This window comes from Gopherus flavomarginatus, chromosome 2 (genome assembly GCF_025201925.1).
Source record: "Gopherus flavomarginatus isolate rGopFla2 chromosome 2, rGopFla2.mat.asm, whole genome shotgun sequence".
Lineage (NCBI taxonomy): Eukaryota > Metazoa > Chordata > Testudines > Testudinidae > Gopherus > Gopherus flavomarginatus.
In genome coordinates, this window is record NC_066618.1 from 63,910,088 (window position 1) to 63,937,675 (window position 27,588).

The following is a 27,588-nucleotide window of genomic DNA, read 5'->3' on the forward strand; positions in this document are numbered from 1 at the left end:
ACATTATCAGGCAACCTTCATAAGAAGTCATGCTCCCAACCCCACCTATAATAACTAATTACCTCCGTTTTCTAATCTTGCTACTAATAAATCAGTTTTAGTGTCTAGTCAGACTCATGGCTGGTAAACTGAGATCACAACCAAATACTTTACATGGTGGAAATAGATAACATTTCATAGATTTTAAGGACAGAAGAGACTGTTAAAATCATCCAGTCTGATCTCCTGCATAACACAAGTCACAGAACCTCAACCAATCATTCCTGTATTGCGTCCATAACTTTATTTCAGTGATAGCATACATCTTTTAGAAAGAAATCCAGTCTTGACTTAAAAAAGGACTTCAAGAAATGGAGAATCCTTCCCGTTCCTAGGAAGTTGTTTCAATGGTTAATTACCCCTCACGATTAAAAATGCACACTTTATTTCTAGTGTGAATTTGTTGAGCTTAAAGCTCTTCTGTGGACTAAAAGGATACTTCGATTTTATTCTGTGCCAGTTCCAATGCACCTGTGAAGGTCAAGGATACATTTAAAAACAGTCAATTACCAGAACTGTCACATTCAAAAGATGGAGGGTGAGAAAGGGAAATTAAGAGGGAGGAGCGATTCTGCCACCTTTACTCATGTTGAGTAGCGCCTTAGTATGTCCTCAATTTAGCAAATCACCTCAACTCAGCGAAGCACTTAAGCACGTCCTTAAGTTCCACTGAAGTCACTCCTGAAGTAAGATGCTATTCAACATGACAAAAGGTACCAGAATCATGCCCTAAAAGCAGAGGTGAAAGTAAGTTGGTACGGGCTGGTACGGAGGACCGGTAAGAAAAGGTGCAGTAGCTACCGGCAAGAAAATGGAGCATTCTCTCCCTCTCTGACGTGCCTCCTGGCTCCAGCAAAATTGAGGGTCCGGGAGCCCAGCTCCATGTATGTTCGGGGCCGGGTCTCCCCCCAGACCCACCTGCTGCCCCCCCACGCCTCTCCTGAGTGTGCCCCAGCCCCCCTTTGCCACCCCCATGCACCTCCCTGGGTCCGGGAGCAAAGCGTTTGTCTCTCCCCATCCCCTGCAGCTTCATGCTGCCTGCCTGCATTAACTGCCACCACAGGGTCCTAGTGCCCCCCTCCACTACTGCCAGGACAGTCTGCCCTTCCCCCTTGGACCCTTTCATTTTCCAGTGGGACCCTCCACCAGTACAGCCGCCCCCTGCCTGCAGTCACTGCTCTTGCCCCACGCTGGGCAAGGGGCAGCCCCAGTGAGGGGCAGCAGAAGGGGAAGAGGTGCACATGTGATGGCAGCGCCCTCCCCCGCTTCCCCCCCGGGATGGCACCCACCACAGGGGAGACGAGGGGGATTCCTGGACCTGAGAGGGGCCTTAGGAGCATGTGCAGTGATGGGGGGGGGGTGAGTGTGCTGCCGGGGAGGGGAAAGGGGATCCCTACCCCAGAGCTCGCTGCTGCAAGCAGAGAAAGGGCTGGAGGGAGTCCTCCTCTCTGGCTCCAGTCCCAGGGCAGCCTGCCTGCACCCCAAACTCATCCTCAGCCCTGCCCCACCCCAGAGCCCACATTCCCAGTTAGCACCCTCATCCCCTCTGCACCCCAACCCTCTGTCCTAGCCCTGAGCCTCTCCAACACCCCAAACCCCTCATCTCCAGCCCTAGCCAGAGCCCTCATCCCCGTGCACCCTAACCCTCTGCCTCAGCCCGAGTCCCCTCTCACACCCCAAACCCCTCATCCCCAGCCACATCCCAAATCCACCCCCAGCCTCATCCTACAGCCCTCACCCCTGCACCCCCTCCCTCCACATCTTCTCTTATTCCCAAACTCCCTCCCAGAACCTGCACCCTTCCTGCACCCCAGTCCCCTGCCCCAACCCAGGGCCCGCACCCCAGACCTCCTTCCCCACCCAAACTCCCTCCGAGAGTCTTGGGCAGGTGGGGGGTGGAGCTTGGGGGGGCAGAGTTTGGGCAGGGGCAGGTTCTGGACACCACCAAAATTTCTACAAACCTGCCACCCCTGCCGGCAAGAGCTGGTGTGCCATAACGGGGTGGACTGGCTTCCTGAGGCAGCAATTTAAAGGGCTGGAGCCCAGGGCCCTTTAAATTGCTGCCAGAGCCCTGCTGCCAGAGCCATGAGGTAGCGACTGCGAGGCTCGAGTGGCGATTTAAAGGGCCCAGGGCTCCTGCTGCAGTTACCCCTCCCAGGCCCTTTAAATAGCCCCTGGAGCCCTGGGGTAGCAGCGGCAGGGCTCTGGTGGCTATTGAAAGGGTTCAGGGCTCCCGCTGCCTCTACCACCCCGGGCGCTTTAAATAGCCACCGAAGCCCTGCCGCCGCTACCCCAGGGATCCAGCAGCAGGGCTCCGGAGACGATTTTAAAGGCCCTGAAGGGTAGTGGCAGCAGGAGCACTGAGGCTCTGTCAGCAATTTAAAGGGCATGGGGCTCTGCTGTGGTAGCAGCAGCTAGAGCCCCAGGCCCTTTAAATTGCTCCATTTAAATTGCCCACTTCTGCAGCTGGGAGCTCAGGGGGTGATTTAAAGGGCTTGGGGCTCCCAGCCGCCGCTACCACAGCCCTAGCCCCAGGCCCTTTAAATCCTGATTTAAAGGGCCTGGGGATTTAAAGGCTCCGCCTCTTCCGGTGGAGGTCACGCCCCTTCTCCAGATTCCGGAGTACTGGCAAGTCCTTTAAGTTACTTTTAGGCAGGGCTGAAAGTATCAAGAGGCCACAAGATTTTTCTAAGAAATGATGACATACTTCATTACCACATCTTCTGGGGTCTATGATAAAGGATTCAGTCCTGTCAGTGAAGTTAAAAGGAACTTTTAACTGTATTCCATCAACTAAAAATGAGTAAATTATACCAACTTTTCAAAATACTCATCTGAGGTTCCTAAAAGAGGTGTCATACCTTTTATTAACAGACAGCTCTAGCAAGGTAGCTAGAAGATTAAAAGATTGCTATCCTTGACAGGAGTTATTTAATCCTTTCCTCTCCATTCTACTGTAAATGGGGTATTCAGAGGGGTTAAACTATAAATGCCGAGAAAAAAATAAGACATGTACTGCCTCAGATTCATTTAAATCAATCTAGCTTCCCCTCTTTCCCCCTTCAATTAAAAAAGTTTAGACACCCCAGTTTCTGGCGCTTCAGAAGTTATACAGAGAGCACAACATCGGATGGAAGTCAGCGTGGTTCTTTTATTTTCTTTCAAAAAAGAAAACAAAAACACCCTCCCCCTAAAAAACTCCCCACACTTTCAGACAATTTTTGATCTGTGTGGAATTTAGAAACCTCTAACTGTTTCTGTGAAAGCTCAATCATTCAGGAAGAACTGTCTAGAAACCCTAAACACTGTGTAGATGAGGAAAATTATATTATAAAACAATGTACCCAAACATTCCTGAGATTTTTGAGGGCTTTTATATTTAATTAATTTATTTACAAAGCTTAGTTTTATATCTGAAAGGTCAGGCTCTGAAATCTAAGTCGAAATCCAAGAATTTTCACAAGGTCACAAACACCGCTGTTCTTGGAAACTCCCACTGACATGCACAACGGGGGCTCCTGAGCAGCATAGTAACTAACAGATTACACTTTCCATATTATCACTACTGTAATTAAGCTTTATGCAGTGTTCAGAAGCGTACTAGGCATCTTGAATATATATAGCAAGATGGGTCCACGCTTCAAAGAACTTGCAGTAGGCAACATAAGGACCAACAGGGATGCAACACAGAAACACTTCCCCCATGCTCTCCTGCTTTCATTCCACCTATTTTCGGTAGTTAAAAACTTACAGGACAGCCTCCATTCTGTACAGTTATAGGAAAAGAAAAAAAGAAATGTAGAAAAATATAACCAGATTAATTTGGTACCAGAAGTAGTACTAACTCAAGAAGTACTTCAAAACCTGGTTAAAATTTATTAAAAATAATGGCCCTGCAGAGTTCAGTTTCATCTACTACAATGGAGTTAATCTGGGCCAAACCCTTATACCCTTTGACTCTGAAGTACAGCTAACCAACTAAGAGTCCTGTGTCAAAACTGAAGCCTCCTATTCTCAATTCCATTGACTCCAACAGGACATGCACTAAATGCTTTCCTGAAGCGGCCTCCCTCCTGTCCTCACTAATTTTAATGTAAACAGGATTGAGAATGCCATTATAGATATGTTTTTTATAATGATTAATCTTGAAACAAGTCTCTTAAGGACAGCACAGTTAAATGACTTCCCACAGAGACACACCACTTGGTTTATTTTCAAACAGCTATAATATAAACATCTTAGCCCCCAGTCTTACATTGTGATCTGCGTGGGCAGATTGCTGAAGTTCTGGGGTGCTGTCAACTGCTCATGTGTATAACAATGCAGGACTGGAGCCCTAGAGAACACTGTGCTATTTTGGATAGAAAAAAGAAAACTAAATCAATCAAACATTTAATAAACCTCACCAGATGAAGTAAATGAATAACCATCTTATCGTAATTATCTTCAGGGACACAACATAACTAGGCGAAGGTTCAGCAGTTAGAGCGGGTTTTAATGTATCGGGGAACATACACACCATGCATCAGAGAATTCCAATGAGGGCAAGTCTACAATACAATCCAAGTCAACTGAGGTTACATGGATTTACAGGCACCACAGTAATTACTGCAGTCGCTGATGTCCACACTACTTTCCTTATGTTGGTAGTGTGAGTCCACACCAGGAGCACTTCCATCGACTGAAGAGGGGAAGTGTGTGGGGGAATGAGAGCCAGAGCGTTCAGCTCCACATAGTTCCCTGCTGGGAGCTTCTTGCCTTCAGCAGAGAGATCTGCACATGAAGTCCCAGGACCCTGGGGGGCAGCAGGGCTCCCGGTGGGGAGCCTGAGTGGCAGCCCAAGCCTGTCTTCCTGTTGAGACCTGACAGCAGCCAGGCTAGGGAGCTGGCAGCTCCCCGGCCCTGAAATTGACAAGAGAGCCAACAGCTGATGTAAGAAACAGTGTTCATGTCACCCTAACTACACTGACATAAGCCTTACACCTCTCCTGGAGGTGGAGTTATGACGTTGGTGTAGTCGGGCACTTACATTGGCGGGAGCAAGGCTGTAGTGTAGACACTGACATAGGTCGACATAAGCTGCCTTGAGTCAACCTAACTCTGTAGTATAGGCCAAGCCTAAGACACCTCATTCACTCAGTTTTACCTTAGCCTTGTACTATGAGTACAGTTAACATGAGATGCAGGAAGAGCTAGATTAAATGAATGAGGATGCATACAAATGAAGTTGCAGTTTTTATTTCACAAGTCGTATTTTAATGCTCTTATTTATTGTATGCAACATATCCCTCTTCTAATCACTTTCACGTTCTATTTTACATGCATCATCATTGATCTGGGTTAGCTTCCTATCACTCCACTGCATTCCTTTCAAACTCTTTAAAGGTGAGCTGAAATGCCTTACAAAGGAAACCTTATACAACACATTTGAAATGCTACTTCAAATTCAGTATGCATGTTATAAGTTAAAAGATGAAATGAAAGTTTCTGTAACTCAGTGATGTTCTATGTCAATGAGTTCCATGGTTACTGCAAAGAGAAAACTAGAGAAGCCAATAAAAGGAAGAAGCACGACAGGCAGATACAAATCTAGAGCCACCAGCTGAGTGGCCTCCTCCGGTCCCTTGCAGCCAGAGTTTCCTCAGGAGGGCTAGGACCACTCTTCCATCCAATCCTACCTAGATTTTCCAGGGAAACAAGAGGAAAGGCACAATCCTGCAAACTCTTTATGCTAAGTACTCAGCTAGTTGCCAAAGAGAGAGGGTTTGCAATATCAGGCCCTTAGGCACACTCACTGATGGGCAACACATTTCTGCTCACCATTTTAAAATCACCCATACTGCTGAACATGTGAACCAATATCTAGTTGTACCAATCACAAATGGATGCTACCCCACCCCCAGGAAAATAAATGTATCTACTTCTTCACATTATAAAATGCATTCCTCTGACCTACTCAACAGAAATGTGCTAGTTGGTTCAATCTTCTCCACCTCACTTATAAAGCACAATAGCCTATTTCTTCTATTCAAATACTGCCTCCTACTTTACAGTGTCAACTCTTGCAAAGCTTTATTCCTTCTCAGAACAAAAGTCTGTAGCCTGGTCTCAGACAGCAGAGAACAGCAGTCTAATCCACTGTCACATTCCACCAAACAGTTCCATATTATTTCCTTTATTAAGCCATTTAAAAATCAGTTTTCTGAGTGATTTCTTATCATCACACCATAACACAACACAATACTTACTGTAATCTCCTTAAATACAGTATTTCAGAGTTCCCCTACAGAGACACTAGGCAATTACTCTATACCACATCTTCCCTTACTTAGGACTGAGTTCAAAAGGAGGACACTGCTCCTGAATTTTCTATACAACTTCCTGTACTCCATTTTTGCCTTTCTCTCTCACACCCCCCCACCCACCTGATTGTATGCAATTCTGAGTGGTGACATTTTATGAGTTCACTTAAGCCATGTAATACTACTGATTGAAATCTACACTGAACAGAGAACTGGCCCAGGTATGTTACCAGCCTCTAAGTATTTCAGCAGTGCTCAAAAATGTGTTAGGTGCTTTAAAAAACAAATACAAACACACAATCCCTGCCTTGATGAGATTACAATTTAAACTTAATGCATTACTTGACAAGATTAACAGCAATAAAACTCCCACCATTACTCAGTTTAGGCATATGTATAGGTTATCTGGCTAATTAACTCAGTGCATAAGCAATAAAGTGAATTTTAATGTAGAATATACCAGAACATATTTCAATTTAGGCCTGGTTCTTTTAAAATATCTTCATAAATGATTTAGATAATGATATGGACAGAACATATATAAAGTTTGCAGACAATACCACAACAGGAGGGGTTGTGAGTGCTTTGGAGGATAGGGTTAAAATTCAAAAATTATCTGAACAAACTGGAGAAATAGTCCAAAGTAAATAGGAAGGAACAATCTATTGCACTTATACAAAATGGGAAATAATTGCATAAAGAGGAGTACTGCAGAAAGGGATTTGGGGGGCTCTAGGGGGTCACAAGCTAAATGAGTCAACAGCGTAAAACTGTTGCCAAAGAAAAAAAGAAAGGCAAACTTCATTCTGGGATGTATTAGCAGGAGTGCTGGAAGCAAGTAATTCTTCCACCCTACTCCATACTGATTAGGCCTCAGCTGGAGTATTGTATCCAGTTCTGGGCACCACATTTCAGGAAGGATGTGGACAGACTGGAGAAAGTGCAGAGAAGAGCAACAAAAAATGATTGACGGTCTAGAAAACATGATCTATGGAGGGAAAAAAATTGAAAAAATTAGGTTTGTTGAGCCTGGAGAAGAGAAGACTGAGAGGAGACATGATTACAGTTTTCAGGTACATAAAAGGTTGTTACAAAGAGGAGGGTGAAAAATTGTTCTTGTTAACCTCTGAGGATAGGACAAGCAGCAATGGGCTTGAATTGCAGCAAGGAGGGGGTTAGGTTGGTCATTAGGAAAAACTTCCTGACAGGGCGATTAATCACTGGAACAAATTGCCTAGGCAGGTTGTAGACTCTCCCTCATTGTCTCATCTGTTCTTAAAAACCTTCAAATACCTGTCTAGCACTACTACTTAGTCCTGCCTTGAGTGCAGGGGATTGGACTAGATGACCTACTGAGGTCTCTTCCAGTCCTACACTTCTATGATGGTATAAAAGATCATAATTGTTTTGTTATTTTCTAACAAATTGATTAGTAGTAGAGCCTCATTTATTCACTCTAAGCAGCTGCAAGACAGTGAATTATTGCATTTTGTGAATTAGCAATTTAGTTCAGCAAACACCACAAAAAAAAAAAAAAGAGTAAGGATAATGTATCACAAAATGTGCTTTGTTCATATACTTGACAAGAGCACTTTAATTATTTGTGATGCTTCATATTATGTTAACAGATGTGTGGCATATTTTGTAAAAGTAATGATATTTTACTTATGCGAGACCTTACATCACACCATTCAGCTGTTAAAGCCTTGCTAAAAAAGGGATACACTATAGGTTTTGGTAATTTAATTATGAGCTTTACTCTGGTTCTCCTTTAGAAGGTACAGATAAGGGGAGGGAAGCTGACTTTACACCACGCCGCACAGTATTACATTCTGTACATTGAGGACAAAATTATTTTTTAAGCTTTATTTAAAGTTTTGAATTATATCACAATTCAAGTAATGCAAAACAAGGATTGCATTTTTGCAAAGAAACATAATTAGAATATACATTAAAAATGAACAAAATTACAGATCCAGCAAACCTGGATAACAGTAATTTCATTAGGTGAAATCAAGTAAGCATCCCTTTAATAATATATTGGTTAAAATCAAATCCTCAGTTTCAAGGTTACCAGTGTTTCTTAATGTTATCATATAAATGTTTATGAGCAAGATAATAGGTAGATGCTGAAAAAAATTGTGGCACATCATGAAACATACAAATATAGGAAATTTCAATTTTAAAGAACTGCCACAGCCTCAGTATAGTAAATTCTAAGGGCCATACTGCTTATGACCAGGGACACAGAAAAACCGCAAATTAATCTTGTTCCGTAATCTCCCAACTCCTAGTGAAACTAGGACTGGCTGGAATATTGGCAATATATTTTGTATCATAACTTATTAACGCTTATGAAAGGACTTTTCTAGAGAAAATGAGCCAGATGCTTGGGTGCAATGCAGGCATATTGCGCTGGCATACTTCCAGTGCAAAATCTGCATAAACAATCCAGTGAGACTCATATACATAGCATATTACTGTCAGAAAATTAAGGGCCTCAATAAGTGGTTTCTGAGTCTAACAAACCAAGGATTCTGCAGTCCCATGTGCATTCCCACACTTTAGAAGCCAAATATATATTTCTTACTAGATTAGGGCTTGTATTAATTTAATACACCTCATGTTTGTAAGTGTAGTGTATCATTGGGATCTTAATTTTCACTGTAGATATTCACAGATTGGTGTATACTTTATGACATCCCAAGTGGAATACAGATAATGTTTGTAAATGTGATTTAATTACTGTGAAGATTGTGAGCCCACAGACATTGGATTAACTTCAGAACATTTCCATTTGCTATGGGAGAGTTGGCTGTTCTAATGGAGCAGCTAACTAGCTTTTTCAAAACTCATCTTTTCCAGCGGATACTAGGTATGATCTAGTGTATCATTGTCATGCTATCTACTCTAAATCTTGAGATTCTCCCCCCTCCTTTTTATTATATATAAATTCATTTTTTAATCATGGCACACACATTTGCCATGATGTTTATGTTTTTAATCAGAAAATTTACTAGGAAAGTAACAAGGTGCCTTTCAACAGAGAAAGTTTGATGGCTGTTTGTAAAGACTTACGACAAGTAGAACAGCAGGCAATTGTCACTGTGAGAAATTGATTACGTTTAGAGCAGCTGTTTAAAGGAATTTACACTGCTTTAGACAACTATCATGCAGCTAGGAAAGAAACTAATTCTTCCATCTCATTTCTACACCTGCCGCCTCTCATCAGAGCATTAGTAATGGCTGTTTAATTATGTTGCATTGAATCTGATAGATTAAGGGCTTGATCCTACCACATGCTGACTACCCTTGATACTCCCATATGACTCATGCCCCACTCCTGCAAGCCAAAGTGCACAAGATTCCCACTGAAGTAAGTTTGGTTCCACAAAGGGGTCTGTCCATGGACAAATCTTTGTAGTATGAGGCCCTTATATGAGATATGGGGCACACACAGATTGGCAGGAGGTGCTCTGTACATCATGGAACTGAGCCCCTGACTTCGGAAGTCTATTTTTCTCAGGTTGTAAGTAATAGTTTTAGTTTAAAATGTTTTGATTATTCATTTAATTTTTAAATGAATTTTCATTGACATATTGCTCCCCTGTTATATTTCATGCCTATTAAATTTGTGCAATCAAGTTTTACTAGCTTGAACACTCAGAGAATGGATTTTAAGGCTTGCTTACTAGAATACTGGGTATTTAAGTTTGGTTTCCATGAGCATTTGCACTAGACAGCTGATGAAGAAAATCCTCAAATCTTCTAGTTTGTAAACAACCAATATACATTAAAAGAAAAAAAGTATTCTTACTGGATCCATCAAGACTTACAATCCAAAAAAACTGCCTGATTCTATTCCATATCTTTGGCATTCTCTTTTCCTCTCCCATAGTTCATTACTCCCACTGATTACAACCTGTCAAAAACTCAAGCTCCAATCCTGCACCAACCACCAAACAACCAGATCCCTGCACCCACACAGAGCCCCACAGAGGGAGGATTTGGCTCCAAGTTAAACATGTAAATTCAGCATAAAAGTAAGCCACTTTCATTATTCCTTTTTAAAAACTTTATGTGGATGGCAAAATTAAAAACAAACAAAAAAACCTCATACCTTCCCTTGAGGTCTTTCATAAGCTGCTGCAAGTCAGCCTCCTGCTTTTTTAGGTTTCCAAATGAAGACTGGCTTTCTACAAAGCCTTTTCCTCCAGCACCTAGGTTGATCTTTCCAAATGAAGTTTCAATACTTCCTCTGACAAAGTCTTCAAACTTCCCCTCATATTTCACAAAGTCAGACTCAACAACAACTTGGAAAAAATAATTAAAAAAGATTAATGCAGACTTGAAAACAATAGATCCTGAAACAATAGCAGAATGTGATTGAAAAACAGAAGCTTGTGGAAAATATAAACAGGTAAATAAAGTCACATAGAAGAGTTAACGGGCCTACAACCCTTATTTTTGTTTGTTCCATCTTTTCCCCAATCTGCTCTAACTATTTTTCATTTTGGCATTTTAAGGAAATGTATTATGATTATAGTACTGAGTTCAAATCCTATGAGAGATTTATAAAGTACCCTAGAGATTTTTTCCTGCCATACACAGAATTAATACACAAAACTCAAATACGTATGTTTTCAACTTTCTATTTTCCATTATCTTGGTTTGTCCTAAAACCCACTGAAGCCAATGGAAAGACTCCCATTGATTTAAATGGGCTTTGGATCATGGCTTCTATGCCAAAAACATAAACACACTCTAGGCACAGAACTCAAAATTGGGAACAGTTATGTGCAAATTATAAACAGATCACTCCAGATTACTTGCTTATGTTGGACACTCATATCTGCCTAGAGATACTGACCTTCTCCATGCTATAACCCTTTTGAATGTAAGTCTAGCAATGGTGTAACTCAATGGTGGGAACAACTTGAGGAAACACAAGTACAGACACACCACACAGGAGATGATGACATGGGGATAAAAATGCCTGAGCCCTGTCTACACAAGCACTTCCAATGTTGCTATCACCAGCCGATTTTCACTGGCACACATTAGCATAAACCAGTATCAGAATCAGACCCAGACTCCTTCACTTGCTGGTCACTCAATCAAATCTATGTTTAGTCACTTGTGACCAAAGATCTTCAGTTTTGGCAGAGATGCCAAGGAAGACTGCGCTCTCCCCTGTATACAACTGGAGCTGGACTTTCCAAGTCAGGGTTGATAAATATTGGGGGGAGCCTATGGGAAAGCTTACATTCCTGCTACTTGCGTGGTTTTCTGTTTTAGGGAATCAATGTACAACCTTGTTCTCCACGTCAGCTAATTACGCATCTGAAACAAACTTTTTGTTTTAATTGTATTATAAAAGCTCAGATAGTTGTCAAGACTGATCTGCCCGAAAATTCATCATCATTTGCCCCAGGGCTTGAGGATTATGAGATGCATCTCACCTCACCGTGGCAGGGCAACAGGTAACTGCTGAGCATATCACAGTGCGCTCTCACCTAGAGTGCATTATGACTGCACAGTATTACCACACACTGGAGCCTGACAGTGACTCTGAAAGAGCACTTCAGAATGTCAAGCCATAAAATAATATCATTTAATAACACTGTCATTTGGAGTCTCCAGCATTCAATCACACTCCTCCCACTGGACAAGACATTTCACTTTTTAACTAACATTTTATTAGTATTGTTATTAACTAAATGACAAGTCAAGTATAGAAAAGATCAAACCATCTCATTTAAAAGTGCTGAATATTTCAGAGCCAAAGAAACCCTGCAGTAACATGCTGCAAGAACTTTCTTTAATAATGGTTAGAAGAGATTGTACTTTGCATTCTTCTTATCTACTGTAATGTCATATAAGTCTAATTTTACCTGGTTTTATAGGTTTGTCTTCAGTAAGCACATCATTCAGCGTGACTGTCAAGAAATGGTACTTCGGTTTCTGCCAGCACCACAATTTCTTCTTCTTTGTTACTAAGTTCAGAAGTTGTAATTTATCTGAGTCATTCAAGCGGGATACAGGGATCAAGTCACCGCCACAGTCAGTCTCTCTCACAAAATTTTTTGTTGCTTTTGCAAACATCTTGTTGAATCGTTTAATATCTGAAAGAACAAATCCCCTTTAAAAAGTGCAATTGGAAAGTATCTGTGCTTAGTTGTCCCCTTTAAAGAAGCTTAGAGTTTTAAAGAGTTAATATGAGAATGTCAGTATTAGTATCTCTCTTTGTTTAAGGGCCTATGTCTACCCAAATCAGTGTATTTCACAAGATTTTTCTAAAAGTGAAACCATACAGAGGAAACAGTTAAAATTACTACATAAAGTTTATAAACTGAGGAAAATATTTTTCTCCCATCTGTTTTTATATGCGCATGTGTTACTTGTACCAACAGTTAAGTAAAATATTTTCAGAATAAGTATCATTTTTAATTTGACAGTGTTCTTTTAAATCCAACTGCTACCGCTAAAGAGTTCAAGTTGAAATGTAAAACATATCCGTCCATTTCTTTTCTTTGAAGCTGTATATTCACACATTCTTCATTAATTATCTGTTCTGTTCCACACAGGTATTAGATTTGTCAGTTAGAGATGCAGACCAGGATAGGGGGAGGACAGACTTCAAAGCAAGGACAGACACTCGGTGAGCATTGGTGAATATTGACAGAAAAAAAAAAAAAAAGGAGAAGAAAAATACTGAGGGGAGCTTGGCCATAGAGCTTGTTTCATCGTTAATAGAGGAAAGGAAGAAAATATCTTACAGAGACAGAAACTTGCCTGTTAATTCTCCCAAAATTCCATTTCAGGTAATACTTCACACAGTGTTAACCAACTGATGTTCAGGTATTTTCTCATGAGACCCCTGTGGCCTATTCTTAGTTCTATATTTAAGCAAGGTTAGTAAAAGGTACTTTCTGACTACACAAAAAATGGAAGGAATTTTAACAATGTTTTAAAAGTCAAACAATATTTTACCTAAAGGTCTCTCAGCACTTTCATTATAAACTGCTATTGCAATGTACTTGGGGCACAGTCCAAAGCCCAATGGGAACACTTCCACTAACTTCAGTGGCTGGTGGATCAATTCCCAATCACATCCCCAGTTTTAGGCTCAATGAAAATTTAAAACTGACATGCATATGTACAAGTATGGGATACATTTTCAGAACATTTTAAAAGACAATCATTCAACTCAATTTATATTTGGAAGGGAAGAACCTCAACAACAAACAGGCAGGGTTTCCCCCACAGACTTCTACTATGGTGAAACTGACTTCTGGAACTAACCTGACAAGTTATTTGTAGTGGATGAGGAATACTGGAGAAATTCTCACTCCCTGCTAAAGTACCTGTTTCTAAATGTCCAACGACTTCTAATCCCCAAGGAACATTCTTCTTCTCTCAATACACACAGGTTTGCATATCCTTTACTCCTTACGCTGAAATGGAGTGAATCAGGTCTGCATAGGCAGACCTTTCTACATATGAAAAGGGCCACTGACTTCAAAGAGGTTAATGCAGAAAGGAAGTTCACCACTCACTCAGCCCTCGTCCAGACTAACCCGCGGCATCGGCGGGTTAAAATCGATTGCTCGGGGATCGATATATCGCGTCTAGTCTGGACGCGGTGTATCGATCCCCGAGCGCGCTTACATCGATTCCGGAACTCCATCAATCTGAACGGAGTTCCGGAATCGACGCGGAGAGCCGCGGACATCGATGCCGCGCCGTCCAGACTGGTGAGTACCTCGATTTTAGAAATTCGACTTCAGCTACGTTATTCTCGTAGCTGAAGTTGCGTATCTAAAATCGATTTTAATTCCTAGTCTGGACGTGGCCTCAGATACAATTACAGAAATGGATCCTAAAAATGACATCATTTACCTCAATCTACTCTACAGCACCCTCATCTTATAGGAATTTCAGAAATCATAGAATCAGACTTTAAGGTCAGAAGGGACAATTATGATCATCTAGTCTGACCTCCTGCACAATGCAGGCCACAAAATCTAACCCACCCACTCCTGTATCAAACCCCTAACCTATGTCTGAGCTACTGAAGTCCTCAAATTGTGGTTTGAAGACTTTAAGGTACAGAGAATCCTCCAGCAAGTGACCCGTGCCCCATGCTGCAGAGGAAGGTGAAAAACCCCCAGGGCTTATGCCAATCTGTCCTGGAGGAAAAATTCCTTCCTGACCCCAAATATGGCAATCAGCTAAACCCTGAGCATGTGAGCAAGACTCATCAGCCAGACATCCAGGAAAAAATGCTCTGTAGTAACTCAGATCCCACCCCATCTAACATCCCATCACAGGCCATTGGGCATATTCGCTGCTAATAGTCCAAGATCAATTAACAGCAAAAATTAGGCTATCAAGCTTAGTCGTGAAGCCAGATGTCTTTTGCCCCCAATACTCCCCTTGGAAGGCTCTTCTAGAACTTCACTCCTCTGATGATTAGAAACCTTTGTCTAATTTTAAATCTAAACTTCCTGATGGCCAGTTTATATGCATTTGTTCTTGTGTCCACATTGGTACTGAGCTTAAATGATTCCTCTCCATCCCTGGTATTTATTCCTCTGATACATTTATAAAGATCTATCATATCTCCCCATAGCCTTCTTTTGGTTAGGCTAAACAAGCCAAGCTCTGAGTCTCCTTTCATAAGACAGGCTTTCCATTCCTCACATCATCCTAGTAGCCCTTCTCTGTACCTGTTCCAGTTTGAATTCATCCTTCTTAAGCATGGGAATCCAGAACTGCACACAGTATTCCAGATGATGTCTCACCAGTGTCTTGTATAACGGTACTAACAGCTCCTTATCTCTACTGGAAATACCTCGCCTAATGCATCCCAAGATCGCTTTAGCTTTTTTCATGGCCTTACCACATTGGCGGCTCAAAGTCATCCTGTGATCAACCCTTACTCCGAGGTCCTTCTCCTCTGTTACTTCCAACTGATGCCTCCCCAGTTTATAACAAAAATTCTTGTTATTAATCCCTAAATGCATGACCTTGCACTTTTCACTATTAAATTTCATCCTATTACTATTACTCCAGTTTACAAGGTCATCCAGATCTTCCTGTATGATATCACGGTTCTTCTCTGTATTGACAATACCTTCCAGCTTTGTATCATCTGCAAACTTTATTAGCACATTCCCACTTTTTATGCCAAAGTCAGTAATAAAAAGATTAAATAAGACTGGTCCCAGAAAAGATCCCTGAGGAAGTCTACTAGTAACCTCTCACCAGCCTGACAGTTCAACCTTAACCCGTTGTAGTCTCCCCTTTAATCAGTTCCTTATCCACCTTTCAATTTTCATATTGATCCCCATCTTTTCCAATTTAGCTAATAATTCCCCATGTGGAACTGTATCAAATGCCTTACTGAAATCGAGGTAAATTAGATCCACTTCATTTCCTTTGTCTAAAAAAAATCTGTTACCTTCTCAAAGAAGGAGATCAGGTTGGTTTGGCACAATCTACCTTTTGTAAAACCATGTATTTTGTCCCAGTTACCATTGACCTCAATGTCCTTGACTACTTTTTCCTTCAAAAAGTCTCTAGGTTAACCTGAATCTCAACGGAAGAATCCTAGAACAGCTTTCTGTTAAGATAAATTTCTGCTACATGAAGGCGTTATCTTGTTTTTTCAATTCAAATTCTAAACCTATTAATCATATAAATATTATTGTCTCCTTGAACTTGATGCCAACTAGTCCTACATACTCCTTTCACAGATTTCCATTCAGATAAAACCGTTTCAAAGGGACACTTCTAGTCTCAATGGTAAAACAATGTTCTACTCAGAGTCGCCCAGAGGTGGGGGGGGGGCAAGTGGGGCAATTTGCCCCAGGCCCCGGGCCCCACAGGGGCCCCCCACGAGACTACAGTATTCTATAGAATTGCAACTTTTTTTTATGGAAGGGGCCTCCAAAATTGCTTTGCCCCAGGCCCCCTGAATCCTCTGGGCAGCCCTGGTTCTACTGGGTTTCCTAAAAAACTTCAGCTGGGGGTGCAGAGGCCTGTCAAGCAGGGCACTAAGCGTTGAGAGGACATTACCTTTGCATTTTCTTACTTTGGAGGTTTATGTTAGACCAGGGCTTGGATTGACAGAACTAGAGGGAAAGCTATTCCCCATGTCTAAATGAAACAAATTATTGTAGACTGATGAAAGAAACCAGCAGAGAAGAGGAGGGGTACTTTCCTTGCTTAACTGGGGACTTGAGCTAAGCCTTTAAAATGAGTTTGCATATGGGATAGGGAAGAGACAGTGTTTAAGAATATCACTAAAAAATTGCAGAGGAAAAACATGTCAGCTAAACTCAGTCCCGTCCCCCATGATGGACACCTCAATATTCTTTGGAGTAGAGATTATCTTTTTTTTCCTGTATTTGTGCAGTGCCTATCACAGTGGGGTTCTGGTCCATGACTAGGGCTTGTAGGTGTTTTATTTATTTGTACTGTTGTGGCAATCTAGTTAAATAAACACATCTCCCTGTACTTCATAATATTTGTATAAATTTACTGCAATTTCATAGCTATATGTTTAGGAACCCCAGTTATCTGTAGTTAGGAATATTAATTCTACAGGAACATTTTTCAAGGGGCAAAGAGGATTGTGGGAGTGAGTACATTTTACTCTGGGCAGCAAAACAGGAAGTTTCATGAAAGTTACCCAGTATTTCCCATTTGTCAGTATATTAAAATGTAATTAAAAAAAAATCAGTTTTGACAAAGGACAAAATTGCTCAAAGCCTTAGGCGGCAGAAAGAGGAAGGCTGATGTTGAGGATGAGAAAGCAATACTACAGAATGTTAGAACATTACTAAACAACTTGAATGTGTAATCAAATACTTCATAGGAGGGTGCTTATGTACCAAACAAATCTGAACAAGTAGTTTGACAGTCTAAAGAACTGTGAGACTTTATATTTAGTGAAGAACTGCAACAGAGGACATATCCTTTGAATTCTAATGGGGCCTGAGTCTATACTGAATTATATATAGAGACAAGTAAAGAGTAGGTAGCAACAAGTAGCATGTACACATTATTACCCATTTATAGCAAAATTTGGAACTTATTTTCATGGCCTTATTTTTCTGGATAACTTAAATTTTTAAAAACTATAAAAGCAAACGCCAAAAATTTAGTGTGGGAATTATTTTGTGGGAAGTTCTAAACACAGGTCAGACCGGGTTATCAGAATGGTCCATTCATGCTTGGGAAAAAGTTCATGCAGTTATGCATCTGATGAGGTGGGTATTCACCCACGAAAGCTCATGCTCCAAAACGTCTGTTAGTCTATAAGGTGCCAGGACTCTTTCCTGCTCTTACAGATCCAGACTAACACGGCTACCCCTCTGATACTTCATGCAGTTATTCAGCCCTCAAAGGAGTTAATTTCAGGCCCTCCTCCCTGCAATCCTTGAAAACACATGCACATTATTTAGCAGCACTGAAAAGATGATTGTTTTCAATTTCGTTTGCCTCTAAGGGATGGTCTGCAAAGATGCACTGCATTCACTATAGCAGTATAATTAAAGCAGTAAAAAAAATCCCTAGCATGGACAGAGTTTACACTGGATTAAATTGCTTATGCTAGTACAGTTCATCGCTTTATAGGCAGGAGAATCAGAGGTGCAAGACTGCATAGAGGTGCAAGGTATCCGTAGAGCTATTTCAGTTAAAAAAAAATCACACCCCCAACTCCTACCCCCTCAAGCCATACTTAGGCCTTAGGGTGTGTCTTCACAGCCGCTTGCCGTTTTAACCCTGGGGCGTGGAGACACACACTGGGGTTAGCCAGCCTCACCCAGCCCGTCCGAAATCATCCTCCGGCCATCCAGACACGTAGTCGCACCGATGTAACTAACGCCCCGCTAAAAGCAGCTGGCGCCAGAGGGGGACCGGGGCTCGGCCCAGCCGCCCCTCGCCCCGGGGACGCGCTGCCGAACAAAGGGAGAGAGCGGAGGGGGGTGGAGCCTTTGCAGCGCCCTCGGGAGGACGCGGGGCAGCGGCTCCCTTCGCCTTCCCAGCATACCGGGGCCGCTACCGCGGCGCGCCCGGCTCGTACTCACCCGCCCGGCCGCAGCCTGCCCGGCGGAGGACAGACGCTCGCCGCGCTCTCTAGCCCATTGGCTGGCGCCTGCGCCGCCCAGCACAGCCTCACTCGTGAGCTGAGTTCGCCGGGCCTCGGCAGCGGGGCTGGGAAGGCGTGAGTGGCTTGGCGGGGTTTATGTGTGTGTGGGGGGGGGTATTATCAGCTGCTTGCACGCACACACCTGGGAGGGGGTGGCTCCCTGCCGGCGGGGGCTGTGAAGAGACAGGGCAGCACGCTCCGTGGGAGGGAGAGGTGGGCAAGGAAGCTTCTTGCCGGGGGTTGTGGGAGAGCGAGCAGCTGAAACTGGAAGGGAACCGTCAGCTGCAGAAGAGGCCGAAACTGTCCTTCCCATCATGGTTTCTTTCTGCCGGCCAGGGGAAGCACTGGGAGTCCGGAGAAAGTCTGAGTGCACAGAACCTGCAAAACCAGCGACTTCCCCTGCCACAGCCTGGGGGAGTGTTTCTGGGGTGACCAAATGTCCCGATTTTATAAGGACAGCCCTGATATTTGGGGCTTTTTTAAAAATGGGCTCTTATTACCTCCCACACCTTGTCCAGATAGCAAGTGTGAAAAATTGGGTCACCCTAAGTGTTTCCTATGACACGTGCCTCAGCAACAAACAATTCCACAACAGTGGTGACAGTCTGCAAGGGCACTGAGAAGGAGGTACCCTGTGAACTAGCGTTGCCAACCCAACTCCAGGATTGTCCTGGAGTCTCAAGGAATTAAAATTAATTTTGAATTAAAGATTATGTCATATGATGAAACCTCCAGGAACACCTCCAACCAGAATTGGTGACCCTAGTATGACCACCTGGGTAATGGAACCAAGGTAGCAGTTCCAGCAGATCAGTAAGACCCCAATCCTGCAAACATGCTCATGTGAAACTTTATTCTTGGAGTAACCCCTAGAGATAAGCACATGAGGAAGTGTTTGCAGGAGCGGGCTTAAGGCCTGGTCTAAAAATTACATCAACCTACTTACAATTCTCAAGGCTGTGAAAGATTTCATGCCCTGTTTGACAAAGTTAGATTGACCTAACCACCCATTGTAGATGCACTTAGGGCAAGGGTCCCCAACGCGGTGCCTGTGAGAGCCATGGTGCCCATGGGGGCATCTAAATGTGCCCACGTCCTGGCCGGTGGTGGAGCATCCACCGAGATGCTGCTGAATTTCTACGGCATTTCGGCGACGACGCCTCTCGGTGATGCCGCTTGCCACCAAGTGACGTCATCGAGAGGTGTCACCGCCGAAATGCCACAGAAATTTGACGGCATTTTGGCGGGTGCTCCACCGTCACCACGGTCTTTCATCTGGCGGGCACCAGACAAAAAGGTTGGGGACCACTGAGTTAGGGGTTTGTCTTCACGATGGGGAGATCCACGCTGCTGCAATCTATGCAGTGGGTTTTGATTTAGTGAAGACCTGGAGGGCAATGAATATGATCAAGGGGCTAGGGCTAGGGCACATGACTTATGAGGAGAGGCTGAGGGAACTGGGCTTATTTAGTCTGCAAAAGAGAAGAGTGAGGGGGGATTTAACAGCAGCCTTCAACTACCAAAGAGGATGGAGTTCAGCTGTTCTCAGTGATGGTGGATGACAGAACAAGGAGCAGTGGCCTCAAGTTGCAGTGGAGGATGTTTAGATTGGATATTAGGAAAAACTGTTTCACTAGGAGGATAGCGAAGCACTGGAATGGGTTACCTACAGAGCTGGTGAAATCTCCATCCTTTGAGGTTTTTAAGGCTCAGCTTGACTAAGCCCTGGCTGGGGTGCTTTAGTTGGAGTTGGTCCTGCTTTGAGCAGGGGTTGGACTAGATGACCTCCTGAGGTTTCTTCCAACCCTAATCTTCTATGATGCTATGAAATAAATGGTATTCTATTATTAACAGTGTGATTAATCACAATTAATTTTTTTAATTGCCTGACAGCCTTATTATTTTCATTCCTTGCCGTTCACGAAACAATATAACTGTGTTTGTAACATAAATTAACATAAAAAGTGCTTCCATCACATTAAAAAAGTGCCATGTTAAGATGAGGCATTACACATGCAGAAAAATGTAATGTTTGCGCTTATGTAGTGCTTTTTGTCTATAGCTCTTAACGTTTTTAATAAGGATGGTAAACATCATTATTCACATAGTATAGATAATTGTATTGTACTGCATAATTCTGAGGACTAGACTTGCCTTTAAGGCTTTAGCTTCACTGACACGAAGGTGGTGTTTTTACAGTAAGATAATTAGTATCTCACTGTAAAATCCAAAGTGGATACAAGGCACTTGTAGGTGTGTTTTTATTTAGGGATAATAACTAATGTGTATGAGCTAGCCCACTGTAAAGCCTCAGTGGAGACAAGGCACTTTAATTTTATTATGAAATAGATGAAGCAAGGTCAGCCAAAGGCAGGGTGGATGGTACTGACCTCCCCTAACTACCTCCCAATATACTTTTCTTTTTTAACCCAGTTAGATACCTCCTGATAAACACTATAAATGCCTTGTCTCCACTGAAGATTTTACAGCGAAATAACTATTGCGTGTTAGTTACCTTGCTGTAAAAACAAACAGACAAAAAAAACCACCACCTTTATCTCATCAGTGAGGACAAAGTCTAAGTCACCTGTTCAAATCTGGCTCGTGTCACTAGTGACCAAAAATCTGCTGGAGGTTCAGTGCCTATATAAAGTGAGTTTGGTGGCGTCTGCCCCAGTTCTCCAGGTTGTCTACAACTCAAAAGATGTCATCACAATTGGCATTTTTATCATATTTAGCAGAGTCCAAGCACTGAATGACCCATGGGGACTGAATTACCCTCCTATTCTGAGATGTTTCCTTCCATAACGTGCTGGAGGCTGGTTTTGTCAGGATGGCTTGGAGAAGCCTGTTCTGCTACTTACTTTGCTTGTTCAGTTTCCAGTGCAGTCCAACTGACACCTTTCATAAGAATTAAGATAGAAATCAATTTTCTACCATAAATTTAGGTCCAATCCCCAATCTAGCCCCAAATCTGGAGCCACATGGTTATAAAACAGGATGCAAGTAAATAAAAAACCATATAAAATGTAGCAGGAAGAGGGGGGATTTATGAAATACACTGTGAAACTATTTATATGACACCATACACATATACTTATCTTTGAATGTAGGTCTGCTCTGGGCTCCTAACTTTGCTCTTAAAGACATCAAAGGTCTGATTCAGAAGAAGTATATTTGGCTTTTACATCTGGCTGCAGAAACAGAAGGAAGTCATTTTTTCAAGGAATGTGCAACTTTGCATAGAAATCAGAGATGCCTTTTTCTCATGAATCACACCACACAACAGGTATCTTCCTTGAGTGTCTGGGGGAAGGAGTTCTACACTGCAGTGAAATGGGCCCAGATCCAGGTATTTAGGCACCCATTGAAATCAATAGGAGTTAGGGCTTGTCTACATCACAAAGTTGCAGCGCTGGTGAGGGGGTTACAGCGCTGCAACTTAGGAGGTGTACACATTTGCAGGGCATCACCAGCGCTGCAACTCCCTGTTTGCAGCGCTGGCCGTACTCCCGTTTTGTCTCGGGTGTAGAGGATCCAGCGCTGGTAATCAAGTGTAGACACTTACCAGCGCTTTTCTTGACCTCCGTGGAATAAGCAGGTATCCCAGCATACCTGAGGAAGCCTCTGGTAATCAAGCAGGTCTCCTTCCCCGGTTTGCTCTCGCGTTCCCCGAACCCCCGAGCAAGCAGGTCTCCTTCCCTGCGGTTTGCTCTCGCGTTCCCCGAATCCCCGAGCAAGCAGGTCTCCTTCCCTGCGGTTTGCTCTCGCGTTCCCCAAACCCCCGTGCAAGCAGGTCTCCTTCCCTGCGGTTTGCTCTCGCGTTCCTCGAATCCCCGAGCAAGCAGGTCTCCTTCCCTGCGGTTTGCAGGGGGGTTCGGGGAACGCGAGAGCAAACCCCGTGCAAGCAGGTCTCCTTCCCTGCGGTTTGCTCTCGCGTTCCCCGAACCCCCGTGCAAGCAGGTCTCCTTCCCTGCGGTTTGCTCTCGCGTTCCCCGAATCCCCGAGCAAGCAGGTCTCCTTCCCTGCGGTTTGCAGGGGGGTTCGGGGAGCACGAGAGCAAACCGCGGGGAAGCTGGTCTCCTTCCCCGGTTTGCTCTCGCGTTCCCCGAACCCCCCTTGAAGCCGCCCAACAGCGCTGCAGTGTGGCCACATCTAACACCACTTGCAGTGCTGGTTGCTGTAAGTGTGGCCACTCTGCAGCGCTGGCCCTATACAGCTGTACTAATACAGCTGTAACAACCAGCGCTGCAAAATTGTAGATGTAGACATACCCTCAGATAACTAAAGTCCTTTGAGGATCTTGGCCATAATGACAAAAATGTCAAATCACTAGCTGTTAATAAACCCAAGATTGGGCTTTGGAACAAAAAGAAGCTCAAAGTCAGATGACCTTAAATTAATGAACAGCCTCTGGTTAGGTGTAACAGTTTCTTTAAAAAAAAAAAAAAAAAAGGGCAGGCCAATTACCAGGTTTTCATTCTGTCCTACTAAATGTCCCAGCTTCTTCTATGCATTTCAGTGAGGTTTAGATCTGACATTCCATCCCTTAATAGCCCTCATTAATACCCTTAATGACTCAATAATACTTGTTTTTTTTTCTTTCTATGGTTCTAGCTGGCTAAAGGCTTCTCAACAAAGAGCAGAAATGTAACTAACTACAAAATGTGAAAAGTTACAAAACAAAAACGAATGACAATTTTTCATAAAGGCAACATGGCCTAATAATATAAAAACAGAGACAGAAAAAACAAAAATCGCTACCATAGCCCGTCCCTTAAACTAGAGCCTAATCCTGAGAGAGGCTCAGCACCCACAGCTCTCTCTGTCTTCACTGCAAGTGCTCAGCCGTTCTCAGGATCAGGCCACAGTTGCAGAATCACCAAGTCTTGTGGATGACAGTAAGAATCTCCCCCACCAGCCACCCACAGATATAGGGCAGGTGTCATCCATTCTCATTGATGGGTTTCTTTGCAGTTACAACCTCTGAGTAATTGTACATGGAAGTACCTAGTAAAGCTCATTTGAGAAATCCAGCCAAGATGTCAGTGAAATGGATCACCGTGGAAACGTCAATAGGAAAAAAAAAGTATCCACAAATTGCAAATCTTGTCAACCAGCTTGGTGTGTGTCTTATTGATAGTCAGGAGCTCTACTGAACAAGTGAAATCCTCCTCACTCCCCCAGTGATATTTCCATCTTACCAGTGTTTTAAGTTCAGCCAGCTGTCATCTATCTGCAACATGGCAGGAGTCCTGACAGTTTTGAAATACATTCACGTTGGTTGGAAGATACAATAATTTAGGTCTAGATATCATCATTCTGATAGCTCAAGACCATACAGTTCTATCAATTTTCACACATTCTACAATGGTGGCATACCTGATCCCTGGAACACCGAATATGGAAGGATGCCAGAGGCAGATGAGTAATCACTCGTACTTCAGTCAGAATATAAATATGTGATGTTCAGACATGTAGAGCAGTTGAAACTGATAGAAGGAAGAAAGAGATCTTGGAATCATTCTGGATAGTTCTCTGAAACCATCTTCTTGATGTGCAGCAGCAAACAAAAAAGCTAAACGTGCTAGGAACTACTACCAGAGAGATAATAATAAGACAGAAAATATAATGACACTACAGAAATCCATGATATACCCACATCTTGAATACTGCATGTAATTTGGTCACCTCATCTCAAAAACAATATATTAGAATTGGAAAAAGTATGGAGAAGGATAACAAAAATGATTGGTATATGGAACAACTTTCATACAAAGAGAGATTAATAATACTGGGATTGTTCAGCTGAGACAAGAGGCCTAAAAAGAGATGTGATGGAGCTCTATACAATGATGAATGATATGTAGAAACTAAATAAGGAAGTGTTATTTACCCCTTCCCATAACACAAGATCTGCGGGTCATCTAATGAAATTAATAGGCAACAGGTTTTAAACAAACATAAGGAAATATTTCCTCACACAATGCACAGTCAACCTATGGAACTCATTGCCAGCGGATGTTGTGAAGGCCAAAAGTATAAATGGTCTAAAAAAAAAATAAGACAAGTTCATGAGGAATAGGTCCACCAATGGCCATTAGCCAAGATGGTCAGGGATGCAACCCCTGCCTTGGGTGTTCCTAAGCCTCTGAGTGCCAGAATCAGGGGCTGGATGACCGGGGATGGATCATTCAATAAATGCCCTGTTCTGTTCATACCCTCTGAAGCACTTGGCACTGGCCACTATCAGAAAACAAGATACTGGGCTAGATGGATCATTAGTCTGACCCAATGTGGTCATTCTTCTGAAATTACTTCACTGGTGAACAAGAAGCCAACACAGAGGCCAAAGCGCTTAGGAAATACAGTCTATCAGAGAGCCTGTGTAAGAATCTCTTTGCCACATTCTGAACGTCTTGATGATGCTGGACACCAACAGCTGAAGCATGAAGTCCATTGTATAGAGCTGCATGAAAGAAAGGCACTACTAGCTGAACCAGACGAAAACTGTAAACATGTGGCCAGTGTGACACAGGACAGAACAACATTCAGCACAGGACAGAGATGTAACCCAATTGGTTACATCACCCAAATGAAAAACAAAAAACAAACAAACAAAAAGCAGACAAAATGATGCAAGTTGATCAAGAACTGAAAAAGATATATCACTACATTTCACCAACGGAAAATACACTTCACCTGTAAATAGTGACCCATACAAGATGAGGGCAGAGAAGTATGAAGTAAAAAATCCAAGTGTTAAGATGTTCCTCAAATGCCTTGGTGTGAGAATCCTCTCACATTGTGTCTGAACTATGGTAAGAGAGTAAATAAGATTTAAAAGCCACCAGGTGTCAGTATTGTAGAAAGATTACTTCCTTGCACTGCTTAATGCTACAGCTTATATTTTTATTTTATATAGTAGTATGACATTGATTTATTTTTCAATCATTTATGTAAGCATAATTAGTTGCAAAGGGAAATTTCTTAGACAGAAAATAGTCAGTACTGTTGATCTATGACCTAATTTGTACTTCTCTTCAATCCTTTAATTATGTGCATGTATTAATATGTACTGAATAAAAGTCCTATTAATTGTCATTTAGAGGTTTTACCATCTGCATCTGTGCCTATTAGAGAAAAAATTAATATATATATATATATATATATATATATATGCTGCATGATTTCTTTCTAGTAAGACTGTAAGAAATCTTGCATAGCTCTCTCTGGTTCCATTTCAGGCCTCTCAACCATCAAATTGGCTGGAGAAGGCTCCACTGGTTTAGATTCCTTCCGGGAAGTAGGATGAAGAAGAAAGATGGGGCGACCTTTTCGGTTTTTATTTAGAATGTATGGCTGTTTTGTGGAGCAAATTTCCTGTTTAAAGATAACCAACAAAGAAATGAGCAATTGGGTGCCCCTTGCATTTGGCATTTTCATTTCATTTGCAAAATATCTGAATAGTTTTTCCTTAAAAAACAAACAATCCCCCAAACATTGCTTGTTTTTGTTTACTAGGAAGAATCTAAGATTTTTTTTGAAAAAATTTCCCACCATTGCTATTGGTGGTAGCAATATTGACAGCTCTACCAAAGCACCAGCAGCCAGCAGTGTGTTAACAAACACCATATTACTGAAACTGCTCAGAGTATGTCTAACAGACACCGTGGTTAAAAGGCCAATGAAGAAGGTTAGAGGCAGAAGACATTTCGGAACTATTTTGACAAATTTGCTTATGTGCTTATTAGCTACCCTTACAGAAGGAGGAGAAGGGAAAGATAATTGTTTACAGATCTTTTCAAGGAGAAGGCACTTGGATACTATGGTGATGAGGGACATAAAGGAGCCTAGATAGACAAACAGACAGATGTTATTCAGTATAGCTTTGTTAGTTGATTTAAATGTAATGCAGAATTCACCACTTGTGTCTGGGATGTTGAACTTGGCTTTGGGAAAGAAGTTACCATATTTAGTTATAGCTGAGAAGTACATTATACTGTTGGACTCCTACATGTCATTGCTAAAACTTTTTTTCCTCTTCCTCAAGGAAAGGCTGGAGAGGATCAGAGATGGGATTTTGAGATTGCCAGACATTTTTAAAGATCTACCCTTGAAGACCTAAAAATATGATGGTTCTTAGATCAGAAGATTGAAGAAGGAGATTGATCAAATATGGCAGAAAGAAGACGTTGATTCCTTCTTAGTGGCATAGTGTTTTGGTTGCTGGTTGCTTTAGGAATCATCCGGCTATGCCTATCATATAATATAATGGAGAATATATCTAATAATAAGTCTGATAAACTCAATCTGTCAGTAGCTAAGTGATACTAAAACCATAAAATATGGACTAATTGTAAAACATAGAAATGTCCTCTTTATTTCCTGTGTAAGAGTGGTAAATTAAGGGTTAGGTATGGATAATGTTACTTGCCTACTTCCAAGGTTGCTTCAATAATACTTTATTAAGAACCATCTGGTCTTTTTAATGTTTTATTAAGGACCATCTGACTGTTGCATTGTTCAAGATATTGAATATTACGATTTTAGCATAAATAAAGCAAAAGGAATAGCTATGAAGACCACAGATAAGAGCACAAAACATTTTATGTAGGTCCTACATAAACTTTAAAAAAATCCAAAAAGTATTTAAATATTCCACACCAGAAGATAAGGATTTTTGCAAATATAAATTAAAATTTGGAACCAAACTTCTTGACAGTATCTCTAAAAATGATAAGCTTCTGTCTTACACATTTAGGAGATTGCCTTCACATATTTCAGAGTGGTAGCCATGTTAGTCTGTATCAGCAAAAAGAACAGGAGTACTTGTGGCACCTTAGAGACTAACAAATTTATTTGATCATAAGCTTTTGTGGGCTACAGCCCACTTCATCGGATGCCTGCAGTGGAAAATACAGTAGGAAGATATATATACACAGAGGACATGAAAAAATGGGTGTTGCCATACTAAGTAAGCAACATCCATTTTTTCATGTCCTCTGTGTATATATATCTTCCTACTGTATTTTCCACTGCAGGCATCCGATGAAGTGGGTTTTAGCCCACGAAAGCTTATGC

At 42.2% G+C, this 27,588-nt stretch overlaps 1 protein-coding gene and 1 long non-coding RNA gene across 7 annotated transcripts in view; one reads left to right on the top strand and one right to left on the bottom strand.

The window, feature by feature from the left end:
- GSDME (gasdermin E) overlaps window positions 1–18,331 on the bottom strand; it is a 35,235-nt gene extending 16,904 nt beyond the window's left edge. For 2 of the 5 annotated variants that reach the window (XM_050938636.1, XM_050938633.1), the window contains exons 1-4: window positions 18,178–18,331; window positions 12,236–12,466; window positions 10,462–10,654; window positions 4,295–4,390 (exon numbers count right to left, since the gene is read on the bottom strand). In XM_050938636.1, coding sequence (XP_050794593.1) covers window positions 4,295–4,390; window positions 10,462–10,654; window positions 12,236–12,466; window positions 18,178–18,196 — 539 coding nt within the window. In that variant the 5' untranslated portion in view covers window positions 18,197–18,331. Of the gene's footprint in view, window positions 1–4,294; window positions 4,391–10,461; window positions 10,655–12,235; window positions 12,467–18,158 lie in introns of all 5 variants that reach the window. The other 3 variants (XM_050938637.1, XM_050938635.1, XM_050938634.1) reach the window with 2 other exon arrangements.
- On the top strand, window positions 18,107–27,343 carry LOC127044216 (uncharacterized). 2 transcript variants are annotated; one of them, XR_007772424.1, is made up of 4 exons: window positions 18,107–18,229; window positions 21,618–21,856; window positions 23,122–25,325; window positions 26,558–27,343. It is a non-coding gene; the product is annotated as an uncharacterized LOC127044216 (long non-coding RNA). The 2 variants fall into 2 exon arrangements; XR_007772423.1 differs by lacking the exon at window positions 18,107–18,229 and adding an exon at window positions 18,450–18,579.
- Window positions 27,344–27,588: the final 245 nt, after the last annotated feature.